The 15,550-nt window shown below is 36.8% G+C and overlaps 1 protein-coding gene across 4 annotated transcripts in view; it reads left to right on the top strand.

The window, feature by feature from the left end:
- ZFYVE28 (zinc finger FYVE-type containing 28) overlaps nucleotides 1-15,550 on the top strand; it is a 149,766-nt gene that overhangs the window by 84,436 nt on the left and 49,780 nt on the right. For all 4 annotated transcript variants that reach the window (XM_085059672.1, XM_085059671.1, XM_085059670.1 and 1 more), the window contains exons 3-7: nucleotides 2,496-2,633; nucleotides 5,320-5,522; nucleotides 7,216-7,305; nucleotides 9,673-9,762; nucleotides 12,768-12,869. In XM_085059672.1, coding sequence (XP_084915798.1) covers nucleotides 2,496-2,633; nucleotides 5,320-5,522; nucleotides 7,216-7,305; nucleotides 9,673-9,762; nucleotides 12,768-12,869 — 623 coding nt within the window. The remainder of the gene's footprint in view (nucleotides 1-2,495; nucleotides 2,634-5,319; nucleotides 5,523-7,215; nucleotides 7,306-9,672; nucleotides 9,763-12,767; nucleotides 12,870-15,550) is intronic.

The following is a 15,550-nucleotide window of genomic DNA, read 5'->3' as shown; positions in this document are numbered from 1 at the left end:
TCACCTTATTCTGTGTATTTTTTAGGAGAAAAAAAAGCAAGAGAAAAATTGCATTTCCTCGTATTGAAGTTTAGTGGCAAGTAAAATAAATTGAAATATCGTGTCCTAAAATAAAATGTAATTGGATTACTTAAAGTCTGATATAACCAGATTTGAATATTGTTCTTCTCCGAGTTACCTGCCTTAATATTTCTTTGTATTTCCTAAAACGTTTGTAAAATTTTAACTGGTAAGATTGCTTTTTACCACTGTATCTCTCCAGTGCAAAAAGGCCTTTGCAAACTTTGATTAATTCTCTGAAAACAGGAATCTGCCTTTTTCATCCTAATGATAAAGACCAACCTGTATTGCTCTGGTGATAAAGTAAGAGCTACAGGCAAAGCACCTGGTCTCAAAATAGATCAGTAATAACAGATTTAAAATACCTCATGAGTGACTCATGCCCTTCTACAATTTAAGTGTTTTTATCCCCAGTTTCAGTCTTGACTCTGTAACTTTGGGTAGGGGCTAGGTAGTTTAGGAGGTGTTTTTCTTATGAGACCTACCTTCAAAATACTTTGGTTCCCCAGCTAGATTTAGCTAAATAATGGTGAGAGAATTATACTCAATACCATGAATTAAGAAATGGAAGGAGAATAGGAAACTTCCTGTTCTGTTTTTTCTGACCCTAGACTGTCTTGGTAAGTTGGCTTGGCTAACTCCATTTTTTCCTGGAGAGTGGAGATGGTGACAGTGTTCTTCAGGCAGTGGTTCAGGATGGTGCTGCTGGAGCAGGGTGTGGGCAGCTCTGCTCTGTTCTCTCTTCTTCCAGGATTTGAACTTCAGTTCTCCTTGAAGTTACACTAGGGAATACTTCAGGTTGGTTTTTCCCTCAGTTCTACAATGAGCATCTCTTTGGATTCTAAGGAATTCTAGTGTCCCACTGATCCTGGCAGTACAATAGGCCCAGCAGAGTGAGGGGTGCATCTCTAAAATAGGGTATTTTATGTGTCAGTGAGTCTAGTTTTCTTTTCTTGTCTCCTGCCTGCTGGCCATGGTCTGTGTTGTGATGCCCTGGAGGGCATTTGGTTTTCAGACTTATTTCTGGAGAGGATGGGTGAATGTTACACTTACCTGTGTGTTTTAACTGTGTGGGGTGTTGTTTATTTGTTTGTTTTTAACATCTTTATTGAAATGAAACATTATCTTGTGACAGCTTTGCAAAAAATACTTTAGTGTAAAAGTGTCTTAATTGTTAACACATCAAGTACCTTATACCAATGTGTAATAAATAGTGCTGATGGTTAATTTATTCATTTATTTTGGATGAGACAACTGTGATTATGGCATTAATATTAAGATTATTTTGTGGCAACAGCAGGTGCAGCAGTCTTTGCAGAAATTGCAGAAAGTGTGGATCATTCTTTGTAGCTAGAGTAGGTTTTGTCTTTTTCAATGGGGAACACATTAAAAGGGCAGGTTTCTTCAAAATTCCTGTCTTCTATTATTTTAAAATTATTTTTAAATTTTAATTTTTTAAACCTTTAAAAGGTGAATGTAAAACAGTAAAGTAGATTTGAAGCAATTCTGTCTGTTAAACAATTTTGTACAGACAGATTTGCTTGTATTTGTTTGAGAAATATTTTAAATAGAATGTGAATTCTGTAAATACTGGAAGAAGCAGAAGAAGAGACAGACAAAACATCTTTAATGAAAGCACTCAGCCTTCTTCATGCTCTCAATCTACCTTTATTATGTTAATCAAATTCCATGCAGTTCCCAGCAGGGGTACGTGAAAATTATCTTTTCAGATGAATGAATACAGATTATTTACTGCATATCAAGAAACTGGTTGTGGGTCTTTGATCATTGTCCTGGTGCAGATGTAGATCAGAGCAGTTGTTAAGGCTGTAGCTTGTGTGGTGTCTCCTAATCCTCCTGGGTGTCTGGGGAGAAGGTGGGTGTGCCAGCCCTTCCCCACTTGGGACTCAGGTGTGGAAACTACCTGCTTTAGATTCCCAGGATGAGTTTAAATCTGCTCAGCCACACTGGTCCCAATATAACTCAATTTCTAGCAACTCCAAGATAGCTTGTTGGGTGCTCTTTTTGGGAATAACGGAGTGCATATTGTTGGGGCTGGTCAGATGAAGTGGAAGAAGTATAATTTACTTGTATTTCTGGTTTATATACTAATACGTACAGGTAGCTGGAGGTAACAAGCTCTTTATATCACACCTCCTCATCAGAAGTCCCATTAAAGTAGTCAATGTTAAGTGCAATTAATCTGAGAGACAGTTTCTAGAAAAACTAAAAAGGGTGAAGTTTGCTGCACTTGTTTCTGTGCAGTATTTTCCTCCACCTTCTCTGTGTGTGTGAAGACCATGAGAGTTAAATACTGCATTTTCTATCTCAGTTGGTGCCTCACTAATAAACTCTATTAAAAAGCTTGAAAAATACGTTGTGTGTTTTCTGTGTGAACAATATATATATATATTCTGTCCTATGTTTTGCTTCAGGATAATGTTTTGAACATCATAAATCAGATCATGGATGAATGCATTCCACATGAACGGGCCAACCGAGACTTCTGTGTTAAATTTCCAGAGGAAATACGTCATGACAACCTTGCAGGACAGCTTTGGTTTGGAGCTGAGGTAGGTCTGTCATATTCCTGTTCTTTGGGATTAATAGAAACTCTTTTTGTTGTAGTTGTTGCATAAAGCCACTAGTACATTTTCAGACTTTTCTGAAAGTGGTACATAAAATTACAGTGCAAAGTAAACATCTGTAAGACCTTGCTCTGGGTGCTCAGAGAAATGGAGTTCTTTAACTGTCATTTTGGTTGGGCTAACACCATGCCAGGTTATTTTTGTAATTATGTACTGTCAGTATTCTATAATGAAAAACTATACTTTTGTGGGTTAGCATCGGAGTGATATTCTTAATTTTTTATGCTGGTTGGCCAATCTTGTGTTTCAAAGATCTTAGAAACAAATAAAAGTGTATTAGGGAGTTTTATCAGGACGAAAGTTCATCTCCAAATAATAGAAGTGCATTCTGTCACTTTCTTTTAATGGCTATGTTATGGTATAACTCAAATAAGTAACTTTGAGCTGTTATTTGTTGCACATAACTTGCTTGTTTTGTGTGTGCGCCAAAAATATTAATGGTTTCTCTTACCTGGTTTCTCTCAAAGACTTGCTTCTAGAGCAACCTGTTAGGAACAAGGGATTTTTGTAGTGAATAAACTTTCATTATTTTAACCAAAGGAAGCCTGAAGTGTCAGGAAAAAAAGGGATGTGATATGCAAGATATTTATTTATTAATACTGATGTCTTTGGCTAAATCATTGTGGCAACTTTAGTGATAAACTCTTCAGTTTTACTGGCCTGAAGGTGACTTAAGGCACCATGATTGGCTGAGACTTGAGGGGGGATTAGTCTATGCATCCCACTACACAGCAGCACATTGTGGCCTTGTTTTCAGCATTGCCTCTCCTGTATTTGAAGCAATCCTTGGGTGTGGCTAGCACAGGTTTTTCCCATGAGAATTTTTCTTGTGTTTTATAAATAAAGATAAAGTTTGGATGTTATTGGAACAGTGTCCCAGAACTTGGGCAATGCAGGCCTGGCCAATCAGGCCTGGGGGAAGGCTTCTGACTGACCAATCTGGGTGACTTTTGAGAACTCTATATATGTGATGAAATCAAAACAATAAAGGTCATTCCTTCTTGCTACTGAGAACTGGTGCCTTCATTACTCTGCTAGCTGCTCAACAGCAACACTTGGGCTCCTGTTAATATTCTTATTTATTTTCTCTACCAGTTTTTTCTGTCTTTTTCAAGTGCATGTTCTCCATGAAAAGTTTGCATCTTGTTCAGTCCAATATGCCTCCATATGTTCCATTTCTGAAACTTGCTTTGACAGTTAATTGTAGGCTCCTCTGAGTCAGAGAAGTCTCAGATAGAATTTACAAAATTAATTTGATGTGTCAGTGCTTTGTAATCCTGTCCTCAGTCTTGTTTTATTCACTGCTGTGTTACATAAGCTAAACCTGTTTCCAAATCAAACTTTCACCATGTAACCATCAGGCTGGAGAGACCTGTTGGTTTCAGAGAAAGTAACATATGCAGTGATGATGTAATGCAAACTCCTACTGCTGTAGGCACTGTCCTCCTGTAAATTCATGTAGCAAGAAGGTTGTCTGAGCTTTATGAGTACACATTGGTGTCCTTGTCAGTGCAATGACTGAGTTAGCAGACTGAATGTATCTACCAGCAGGTAAGGCTTACTTTATCCATGCTTCCTCACAAATACTACTTTGTCTGATAAGAAGAAAGAACATGATCTTCTACAAGTGCCCTCAAAACACTAATCAATGCATCAGGCTGCTGAGAAAGGGCTGAGATTGCAGGTCCCTCATACTGAGTTGCAGATGTGGCTCCCATCTGCAGGATGCCAGGGAGAGGGGAGTGACACAGCTGCAAATGGAGATTTGAAAAACACTCTCATGTTTGACAACAACCTTGTATATTTTCAGTGAATAGAAGTATTTCCATTAATGCAGCAGGTAGGATTTATATCAGTGCTTATTGTCCTCCAAATGTATCCATAAAAGAATAAAGCCAGCAGTTGTTTTTAATGGCAAGATTAAGAAAAAAAATAATGTGTTACAATATAAATCTACCATTAATGTCTTTGTCAGCTGGTCAGAAAGAGTCCATGTACAATGCCTGGGGCAAGGAGTCTCTTAAATAGCTGCTTTCCAGACACTGCAAGGGAAGAGTCACTCGGTGACCTGATTTTTATATATAATCATGATTTCTCTGGGAAGCAGGATACTGGCCTTACTGGATCCCTGTGAGATAGCCAGCATGACCAGTTTAGCTGTAAAAGACATCAATAAAAAATAGATTTATTTTACAAAATGAAGCAGTCTACCCTGAATCAAAACAGTCCATGGATTGTAGTTTTGCTAGATTCCCATCTCTCTTATGCAAGCAGTCCATGTGTGCATAGAGGATCTATCCAACTAATGCTTATTGCCTAACTGGTAGGAGAATAGCTTTAGTTCTTCTGTCAGCACTGTGGTTCTTGTACTTCAACCTTCCCCTGTTCTCATGTCTCCCTGGCTGAGCTGCTCTGTAACCTTTTCTGTGAAAGCTTTTGACTCTTGACATACCAGTCTTAATCTTTCACTTGTTTAATAATTTGCAACTAAATGGGGCTAAGTCCTGCCCTTGTTCAAAGTATTAAATAGCACATCCTGTGCTTTGTTTTAAGTATAAAAGTATCTTTACTTTGTAAAAACTAATGTTTCATCTCTTCATATCTTTCACAGTGTTTGGCTGCTGGTTCAATTATTATGAATCGTGAAATTGAGAGTATGGCTATGAGGCCCTTGGCCAAGGATCTGACCCGAAGCCTAGAGGAAGTCAGAAATATAATTCGTGACCAGGCCTTAAGGGATTTGAACCTCTACACAGAAAAAATGAAAGATTCCCTCAAGCATTTTGATGTCCTTTTTGCTGAGTTTGAATTAAGGTAAAAGAGCTAAAGTAAATGTGTTGTGAGCAATGGCTTGGTCACTGCAGCTGTTGTGTGGCTTGTTGGTTTTTGGAAATTGGTTGTTTTGCTCTGTATTCTTTGAGTGGAAAAAGTATGTAATTCTTTTTTATCATGCTATTTGAATTATTTAGTAATTTGTTGTATTGTTACATTTTTTCCATCTAGTGTAGCAATTCAGAAATCAACAGTTGCTCTCTCCAACTAAACTACAATCTCCCATTTGCATACTGGCATATGGCATTTGAGGGAGAATTTCCAAGACACAAAATGAAACCATAAATCTCTTCTCTTAATATTTTCTTTGTCAGAGAAAAGGCAACAAATATGAGCTGTTTAAAAAGAAAAGAATGGTAACAAATATTCTGGAGACGGAGGTTTTGTTCTCTTGTGCTTAGTGGTACAAGCAAGATGCACCCAGTGAATTTAAGAAGGCAAATTGAATTCTGATGGAGGAAGCGCTTTTACATGAGAAATAATTAACCACAGGAGCTCAGCGATTTGAAAACTTGTGATTGAAAAATGGCTTTGAGGTTTTTATGTGAAGTAAAAATAACTGCTTTTTGGGGTGATGCTTTTTTGCATCAAGGGTCACATTGACCAGCCTTGCATTGTGTTTCAGAGTGTAACCAGCTACCTGCCTGTGTGTTAGATGTTTGTGGTGCTGGCCACAGACGAGATAATGGGCAAGATTATCTATGGATCTAATACAATACAGTAATTGCTGCTCTTAGCAGAACATGTTTCTTAGAATTGGGTAGTTTTTAAATTCTTGGGAATAACCTATAGACTGTAATGCCTCCCATTACTGCTTGCCCTTCCTCAGTATTGACATTCTCTTGTATTATTTTACTCAGGTAAGTAGTTTTTTTGTGATTAGAGAAAACAACTTTTCTGTTACATTGAAAACACTTTAATTGAAAGCATTGTCTAAAAATATGTTTTTAAGTGTGGATTTGAGGGCAGACACCAAGGACTACTAGTAACTGGTTCTTGGCAGCCTCTGTGCAGTTTTTGCCCTGTCCATACCAACTCTCTACATACAGCATTTTTCTTTACCATTGTTTTGCAAACAACTTCTTCCCTTTCTGTGTTAGTTGTATTCTACAAATGACCAATTGAATAATACAGTGACACAAAACCACTAAACTTTCACCAGTGTTTCTTACCTTGTTGAAATAGTGCTTTTGCAAGTAATGCAGTGACGTACAAATGAGGCCAAATTTTAAGTGTCATAAATTGTCTCCTCTGGGTAACTGAATTTCACTCTAATTTCAGGTAAAACCTTTATAGATAAAATGTTTGGCTTAAGTAAATTTTTTCCCTTATGGAAATGCAGAGTAAACTGTTCTGGCTTGAAGATGGGACACTAAAGATTGTTCTAGGGCCCTGTACCACAGAGTATAGAGTTTTCATAGCTAAATGTGTATAATTATATTTCTAAATTACTACTGAGTTCCACTGCCTCAATTCCACTGTGATAAGTAATTTGGCTGTGTTTCTTGTAGATTCTTACACAGCACAGTTTTCATAGTGAGTGCTGTTGAAATAAATACAAATTGGTACCAGAAAGGTTAGGTTTCTGAGATAATTTGTTCTAGGTTTGTTTTATTTATAATCTTATTTGTTAAAACTTGTGAAAAAATGGTACATTATTTTGTAATTTTTGTAGTTATGTGTCGGCCATGGTACCTGTAAAGTCTCCAAAAGAATACTATGTACAGCAAGAGGTAATCGTACTCTTCTGTGAAACTGTGGAGAGGTGAGTTAAGGACTAGACCTTAATTTCTGTGTTTACTTTCTGTCCGAGCTTTTATAGAAGTACTTTAACTGTAATCTTGAAGAATTGTCATAAAACACCAAGTATTTTGCTTTTTTAAGTGTCCAAGTACAAAGTTTAAAAGTATTAAGCATGCTTGCCAGGCAAGGGCCTGTGCTTTTTTGCTTTCCACAGTTAAAAACCCCAACAAAATCAAGAGTTAATAATCCAACAATAACAATATTGTTGGTATGCCTAGTTACAGATGTGTACATGAAGACTAAGCATTTAAATAAGCTAAATCTGTTCAAGGCTCCAAGACTTAATGATATTTCTTGCAAGAATACTTGGGGAGATGATTCAAATAATCTGTGAACCTCCAGTGATTATCATAAAGAACTTACAAAAGCTCTTTAAAATCTCAGAGGACTGGTGCATGACTTTGAATGTACGAGGAGATGATGATGAAAGAAATCAAATAATCCAGCGATTCATAAGTTATTTTGGAAGTACAAGGTACAAAGAAAAGTGTGAATTCGCAATGTACTGTGTTGAGCAACTATTTTTCTTCCCCCTTGTATCAGATTAACTGGCCTGCAGGTGGGCAGTAGAGGGGAGCAGCAGGTGAAATACTCGGTTTAAGTGGCATTTCGAGCAGTGTAGCACTGTTTTTAAAAGGAAATCAGTGAATCATATTCATTACTAGACACCAGTTGACTGTAAAATGCCCTTATTCTAAGTGTTGGTTTTGCTGTCATGTTAGGAGAATTTGTTGAGTAGAACCCTGGGTCTGGGGTCTGGCATGGTTGATCCTTTCATTAAGGAGTGGAGGAGTACAGAGCACACTGCCACAATCTGTACACAACACCAAGATCAGAGATGTTTCTGGCATTTTGGAAGACAGGATCACAACTCAGAAAAGGTCACAACAAGTAGGAATTACCTTCCATCAGTCAGAAAGCTAGAACGCATATATATATTCCTCTACACACAGAGATGATGAGGGGTCTGAGCATCTCTCTCAGGAGGAGGGGCTGTGGGAGCTGGGCCTGTTGAGAGGAGAGAAGCTGAGGGGATCTAAACAGTGCACACAAGTATCTCAAAGGTGGGTGTCAGGAGGAAGGTGTCAGACTCATCAGTGGTGCCCAGGGACAAGACAAGGAGTAATGGGCATAAATAAAAATGAGATGCTCACATCAACATGAGGAAGATTTCTTTACTTTGAGGGTGGCAGAGCTCTGGAACAGTTGCCCACAGAGGTTGTGGAGTCTCCCTCTCTGGAGGCATTCCAAATCCACCTGGACACATCCCTGTGTAACCTGCTCTAGATGACCCTGTCTTGGTAGGGGGGTTGGACTGGGTGATCTCCAGAAGTCCCTTCCAACCCTGACAATTCTATGATTCTGTATTTGCCCAGTAAGAGGAAAAGGATGGTTTCTTACTTCTAGCTTTGGATAATCTGTCTGGGCTGTGGGAAGGAACAGGGAGTGAGGATGGGCTGCACACCAATGTGCCCATCCACTGCTGGTACCAACCAGGGCTTGCTTTGTGGTTGTGTCCTATCCACCAGCAGCAGTATTGGCCAGACAAGTGCTGACAAGGAATAAAAAAAAGTTATTTCCATTCTTTTGGGGACCAAAATGTGCAGTTTTAAGTGTTCTCTTAAGCACTGATATGAACAAGCCAGAGAAGAAATTTGAGGATGTTATGAAACAGATTGTTAAATCTGGAAATTGTGAAGAAACCTGGATAACATAGCCACGTAAAAAATCCAAGCAAAATGGGGTTTAGTTTAAAAGGGGCTTAAGACATTTGAGAAGTTATTTGAGGACAGTGAAGTCTTCCCCAAATGTTAAATCCTTAGACTTCAGTAATACTTACTCTGTAGAGCTGAGTTGTTCTTGGTGTTTTTTTGTTTTATTTTAGTTAAGGGCAGAATTGGCCTTGATAATTAGAGCAATTTGTATTTGAAAATGAAATCAAGTACTTTCCCCTACTACTTTAAAAATGTTTCTCTTAGTTGAAAAATTGTCAGCACCAGTGGTTTTCAGCATCAAGCTGAAGCTTGACATGAAATAGTAAGTAGAGAAAATTTCATAAAACGGAATTGGGTTTTGAATCACTGTAAAAGCTTTAAGTGTTTAAAGAAAAAATAGTATAAGAAAAACATGAATGCAAGAAAAAAAAATCCTTTAAAGAACAGACTAAAGCAGTCAGTTATATATACAGTGGCTTAGGTACAAAAACAGTGCCTGAGGTAAATACTATCAGTTTGGTTTGGCCTCTAACAATTTTTTCAGTTCTTCCCTTACTGAAATGTGTTCTTCAAGAGTTTGTTATCTTACTAAATAATTTTATTCTTCTGCTTAGAGCCTTAAGGCTTGGATACCTCACTCAAGATATGATAGATGACTATGAACCAGCTTTAATGTTTACAATTCCAAGATTAGCCATTGTATGGTAAGTAATTTTTAATTGCTATCTTCTCTGCCTCATTTAAAGGTTTATTGAAGATTTGAAAAGCTGTGTTTAGAATTTTGATGGACTTTCACCATCAAAAGAGTAACTTTCTTTAAAAGAAATAAAGAGGAGGATTGTTTGGTTCTAAATCATTACCAGTTTAATGTAGAATATCAAGACAAAAATAAAAAGATGATAGATGTCTAAATATAGAAGGCAGGAACAATTGATCAGACATCCTCCAGCAACATTTAAAAATTAAGATCAGTCTATGCAATGTCATGTTGTCAGAAATATTTTTTGAAAGCACATATATTGTGGCACTCAAAAATAGTATGACTTAAGGATATAAGTCTTGAAACCTACAAATTTCCAATTAGATTTGTATATTTTTCTCAATGACTCTAGGCTCAGAAGGAGTTATCATGGCAAAACTGCATTGTAACTGTTGAGTTAGGCTTAATTCTCTTCAAAGAAAGCATTAATATGTGTAACTTTTGTGTAGATTTGTGCCTTGTATTGACCACTCAAGGCAACTAAATTATAACAGTGATTTTGCTTCATGCAGTTTTTGCAATATTGAACTAATCAGATGCGTTTTTCCTAATGAGTCTTCATGATTCAGCAAGGCAGCAGCTTCTCTGGAGTAAAGCCAGCATATTTTTAATATTTTACCATTGTGAATGTTTTAAAGTTAGCTAATATAAGCAGTATAATTGAGGGAAATAAAAAACCTCAAATCCTGAGTGTAATACACTTCTCCTCAGGAAATCCCTGTGGCCTGTTGTTCCTGCTAAATCGTATATTGTCTGTAACTGTCATTCTAAAAATAATAACAGTAATAATCTGATTATTGTAAGACAACAGGAACGAGAGAACTCAGCTTGAAGCTGCTGGAAGACCCAGGGAAGGAGAGCACATCATGACTAACTGGAAAACCAGGGGCTCTCTGGAAAACAGATCATGTCTATCCCAACTTACAAATAAGGGTAGAGGAGGAGAAGAGAAAAAGTTTAACTGCTCTTAATTATCCAGTGATACGAAAATAAATCACTGTCAAGTGAAGTTCCACAGAAAAACTACCCCATCCAGATACAGTGTTCTGTGGAAGAAGCACAAGCCTTTTATTTGGACTGAAAGGAGAAACCTTTAAATAAAGATGGAGATGATGCACTGTTGTCAGGCTTTGGCTCTGTGTCTTCGTGAGAAGGATGGCTTTAAGAAACACTTTCCAAGGTCATCGTTGTCTAAGGCTTCTTTTCAGACATCAGTTTATCATACATGTTATACAGGGTGTGTTGCCTGGTATCTCAGCAGGTGTCAGTGAACTTTAAACCTTGTAGGAAATACTAAGACACACTTTTTAGCAATTTTCCAGTGCTAGAGCTATATTCAAGCTTTGATTTGGAGCTCTTTCAAACGTTATCCATATACAGAAGCCATTTCATAATTTTTTTTCCTAATAATTTTTTTGACTAGTGCTCTAGCCCACCTATGTATTTTTTTTTTAATTTCTTCAGAGAATTAAATTATGGAAAGCAAACTGTGCCTGAAAGCCAAAGGAACAATGACTTGGCATCTGGTAAAGTTTGAGGAGTGGAGCCTTGAGCTTTCACTGACCAAAGTAGTAACATTTGCTAGTGCAGAAATAAGACGTGAGTCAGCAATAACTGCTTCACTTTGTGGCAGCCTGCTTGTTGAAGCTTGGAAAGTGTAGAAAAAAAGATAAAATATGTATCCTTGGCAACAAGACAATTTGTCTTAAGCTACCAAAAAAAAAAAAAAGTGATTTGCAAAGGAAGCAACTTTTTCTCTCTCTCATCTTCTCTTCCTCCTCTCCTGCCCTCAAAACCCTAATCCCCTGGTCTTTTTTTAAATACTTTAGAGGAATTTGTATAGCTTGTGACATCAGCTTTGCTGCTGTGTCCCAGAGAGCCTTTGGTGCTCACACAGATGCTTGCTAAGGAATAAAATAACTGGTGACCAAAGGACTTTGACAGTCCTGTTAGTCAGCCAAGGGTCCCTGTTATTCTGGATGATTTGGATGCTGGATACCTCTCTGAAGCAACATATAATTTGAGTTTTAGAAAAGAAACATATCTTTGAAATACTTTGGATAAGAGAGCACTGACTCTATGGACAAGAATGGGAAAATGGCCTTGGAAAAAGAAAACTCTCAACTGTGAGAACAGGTTGCCTTTGGGAAATGTACATTGTTTTTGCAGTGGGCAGATGATTTAAACAGTTTTAAGCAGAGTGGTGCCTGGTGGGAATCCACTCTCAGACACAGGGTGGTGTGGTACAGCAGATATGAAGGTGAATTTTGTTTAATCATTGACACATGAACAGGTTTGGGCAGTGGTGATTTGGTCAGGAGAAGCTATTGGGATATCTACAGTGAAGTTTGTGGATGCTGTCAGGATCATGAACTCAACCTCTTCCAGGGAAATTTGTATAAGTGCTGAGTTGATTTAGAAGCATGATTTCATCAAAATGTGTTTTATGTTATTTAAAGAATGTTTTCTCTTTTTTTACTAACTTCCAATACCAGGCTGTATTTATCTTAGAGGTAGAAAACTGGGAGCTCAGGAATCAGCTGCCTTACCTGAAAATTATTTAGACTGGAAAGAAAAAGCATCTGCACTATCTCAAATCAGTGGACTTTCCCCAGTGTACTTGATAATAGATTTCCTTAGTGGTTTTGTGTTGGTTTTTTTTTAATCAGTCAGCTGCAGCAATGAAATAAATGTTATCTTTCCTTTGTGCTTCCATTGCTTTTTCTGCCATGTTTAAGAAGGGGGGAACAGAATGGAAAGGATCTTTTCCCTGTTACTTTAAATAGCACCTAATTCTAACTGTGGGTGAATAAGACAAAAAAGATAATGAGATGTAGTTAAATGTTGTTCTAATGTTTACGTACAGTTGCTTTTCTGAGTATTTGGTGGTTGCTCTGTGTAATAAAATTCTCATTTTTGTGTGTATTCATGCGTGTGTTTGAATTACAGTGGCCTTGTTGTCTACTCCGAGGGACCATTAAACTTGGACCATAAACCAGAAGATATGTCTGAACTCTTCAGACCTTTTCACACTTTGCTAAGAAAAATAAGGCAAGTAATAAAAGATAGTTGTAACTGCTTCTCTTTTGAATTGAAAATCAGAGGCCTGAAAACTCATAAATGCTTAGAAAAGTGTTTCTGTTTGCTATGTTAACCATAAACTGCGTTTTCCTCTCATCAGCCTGATACACCCATGAAATAACTAAATGTAGTTTTTCATTTCATGGTAGTTTTCTGAACTTTTAATCTCTTATAGTTTTTTTAAATATCATTTTATAGCATTTCACATTTTCCTTGTGGTTAGATGATGCCTGAAATACCAGTTAGAGGTTTTTTTTGGGAGATTGTTTCTAATTAGCATTAGTGTTTCTGTTTAACTAGGCTTATTACATTTTTTCATTATGTTATGATGCAGTACTCAGATAATTCTTAACCTAATAGAAATGACTATCCGTTTTTCATATTGTAGATTTGTTTTTACAGGATGGATCACTTTATACTTCTTTCCATAACGTCTTGGTTGCCAGTGGAGATATGGTCTTTGGCTCAAGTATAAAGAGCATTAAAATATTTTTTTCTTAGCTGAGGTCTTTAGAAGACTGATCTGTCACTTTGGAGAAATTAAGCTGTATCTTTAAAGGATCGTTATGTTTACCCAGTCAGGGTATTAAAAAGTTTTCTTAATCCATAAGCCCTATTATTTTCTTAGAGTTCAAGTTTATATACTAACTGCAACTCTTGTTGCTTGGAGATCTCTAGAGATAATTTGACAGGTTTTTTTTTTTATTTTCCCCTGTGTCCAATTTTCAGCAGTTTATTGCCTTCCCTGGATGTCATGGTGACAGTTTGATGTAAGAATAGTTTTCACATAGTTTATCCAGATTGATCTCCTCTCATCCGTTAGAGGTGAGACATCTCCTGAGGGACAGTGTAAGCTCTGTCAGGGGTGCTTCAGAGGGGAGCTATTTCTGAAGTTAGCCTTTATAAATATCTAGACCACATCCTCTTGTGTCCCTTGAAGACTTCCTAGTATTTTTGTGTAGAAGTCTTATTTTTAGGTACGTTAGTGATATTTATATTGAAATCTGAGAATTAAAATTGGCAAATCAACGTTTGGTTTGTTGGGGTTTTTTGAGTGATAATGGTTTTATAAAACACTGGGTTAAGAACAGCAACATGAATTGAGGAGCAAAACTGATGCTAGAAGGGGAAAAAGCTTTATTGGTACCAAAGCTTGAAAAGTCCATGAAGTTTACATTAAAATACCATATTCCCAATATGTGGCTATTGCAGATATTTTCACTGGCTGTCCAAAGGCAAAAGGATATTTAAAAGCTAACATGCTTCTCATAATCTGTCTTTTCTGCTTTATCCCTATATTTCACAATGTGAAAACTGAAAATAAATGAAGTGAGTGTGCTTCAGTGCTCAGTTCGTTTAATTTTCAGTTACTGTGAACTAAGTTCTGGGGTTGAAAACAGATTTGTAAATGGCTGTTTGTTCAATGACTACAGTTTTCAATGCAAACTTCAAAAAATAAAAAGACTTACAGATTCAATTTTGGAAAAGTTCTGATGTACGTTAAGATGAGTATTTATTCTGTGAAGGAAAGGAAGGGAGCATTAAAAACGTGATTTCAGTTGTCTAGGAGACTAAGTTTGCAGTGTGTTCTTAGTGAGATAACATCTATCAGAGCAAAAATTCAAGCAAGAAGTAATATGAAATTCCACGTCTGGCAGTCTCTGAATTGAAGGAACTCAAATATTGGCAAGAACTGAGCTCAAAAAGATCCTTTAGTAATATTCTTGAATGAAAAATACATTGAATGAAAATACCAATGAAATACAAGTAAGCATGCTGTTCATGTGAGGTAATTGAATTACTTTTAAAAGTACCTAAGAGGTGTAGGTTTTGGGGTTTTTTTTTCTTATCACAGATATTTTTAATTCACTGGGCTGCAATCCCTGCTCTGTGAGAATGTTCATAGAAATGTGTGAAGAAGATGGAATGATATATTTGATACTGATATTTCTGTTCCCCAACAAAGGAAGAGTGTTTTTTCCTGGAGTCTTTCTCCAGTCTCCATCACCAGTAGTTAAGGCATGAAAAGAGATTCAGTAGTCCTCTGTTAAAATAGCTGCATTTTGTATTGCAGTTGTGTGCCTGTTGTAAGAATATAGAGCAACATCTTACTGCAGAATATGATCACATCCCTGTGAATTTCTCTGTAAAGTTCTATAACTTTTCAGCCGACAAAGAATTTTAGCTCTTGGAGTAACATCAAATACAGAGCTGATTATTTTGTAGGATTACAGGTAATTAATTTTTAAACTGTATTATCCTAAAATATCCATAAGGCAAAGATAAGTACAGTATTTAATTATGTGGATCCACATAATTGAATCAGAACTAGCAGAGAAGATAAATATCTATTAGGTATGAAAATTTTTGGTGTCCTACTGGTGGCTGACAACTTTGAAAACAATAGAGATTGTTGAGACTCTTGAGGAAAAGCAGTAAGGGTTCTTGCTTAGTTTTTGGAAAGGCTGAGCAGCAAATTATGGCTTTGAATATTTTAATTAATTTTTACGCCAGGTGCTTCTGTTGACTTTTATTTTGTGTGTAAAACATTAGCATTGGTATTTTATACATCTACCAATGCATAATTATATAGTAGAATTATCTCCGTGCCTTTAAATCTAAGGTGTTTGAACCATTTCTACCAAACTACT

This window comes from Lichenostomus cassidix, chromosome 4 (genome assembly GCF_008360975.1).
Source record: "Lichenostomus cassidix isolate B80296 chromosome 4, HeHo_3.0, whole genome shotgun sequence".
Classification (NCBI taxonomy): domain Eukaryota; kingdom Metazoa; phylum Chordata; class Aves; order Passeriformes; family Meliphagidae; genus Lichenostomus; species Lichenostomus cassidix.
Note: the sequence above shows the minus strand (reverse complement) of the source record. Positions and strands in the feature narration are given on the sequence as shown.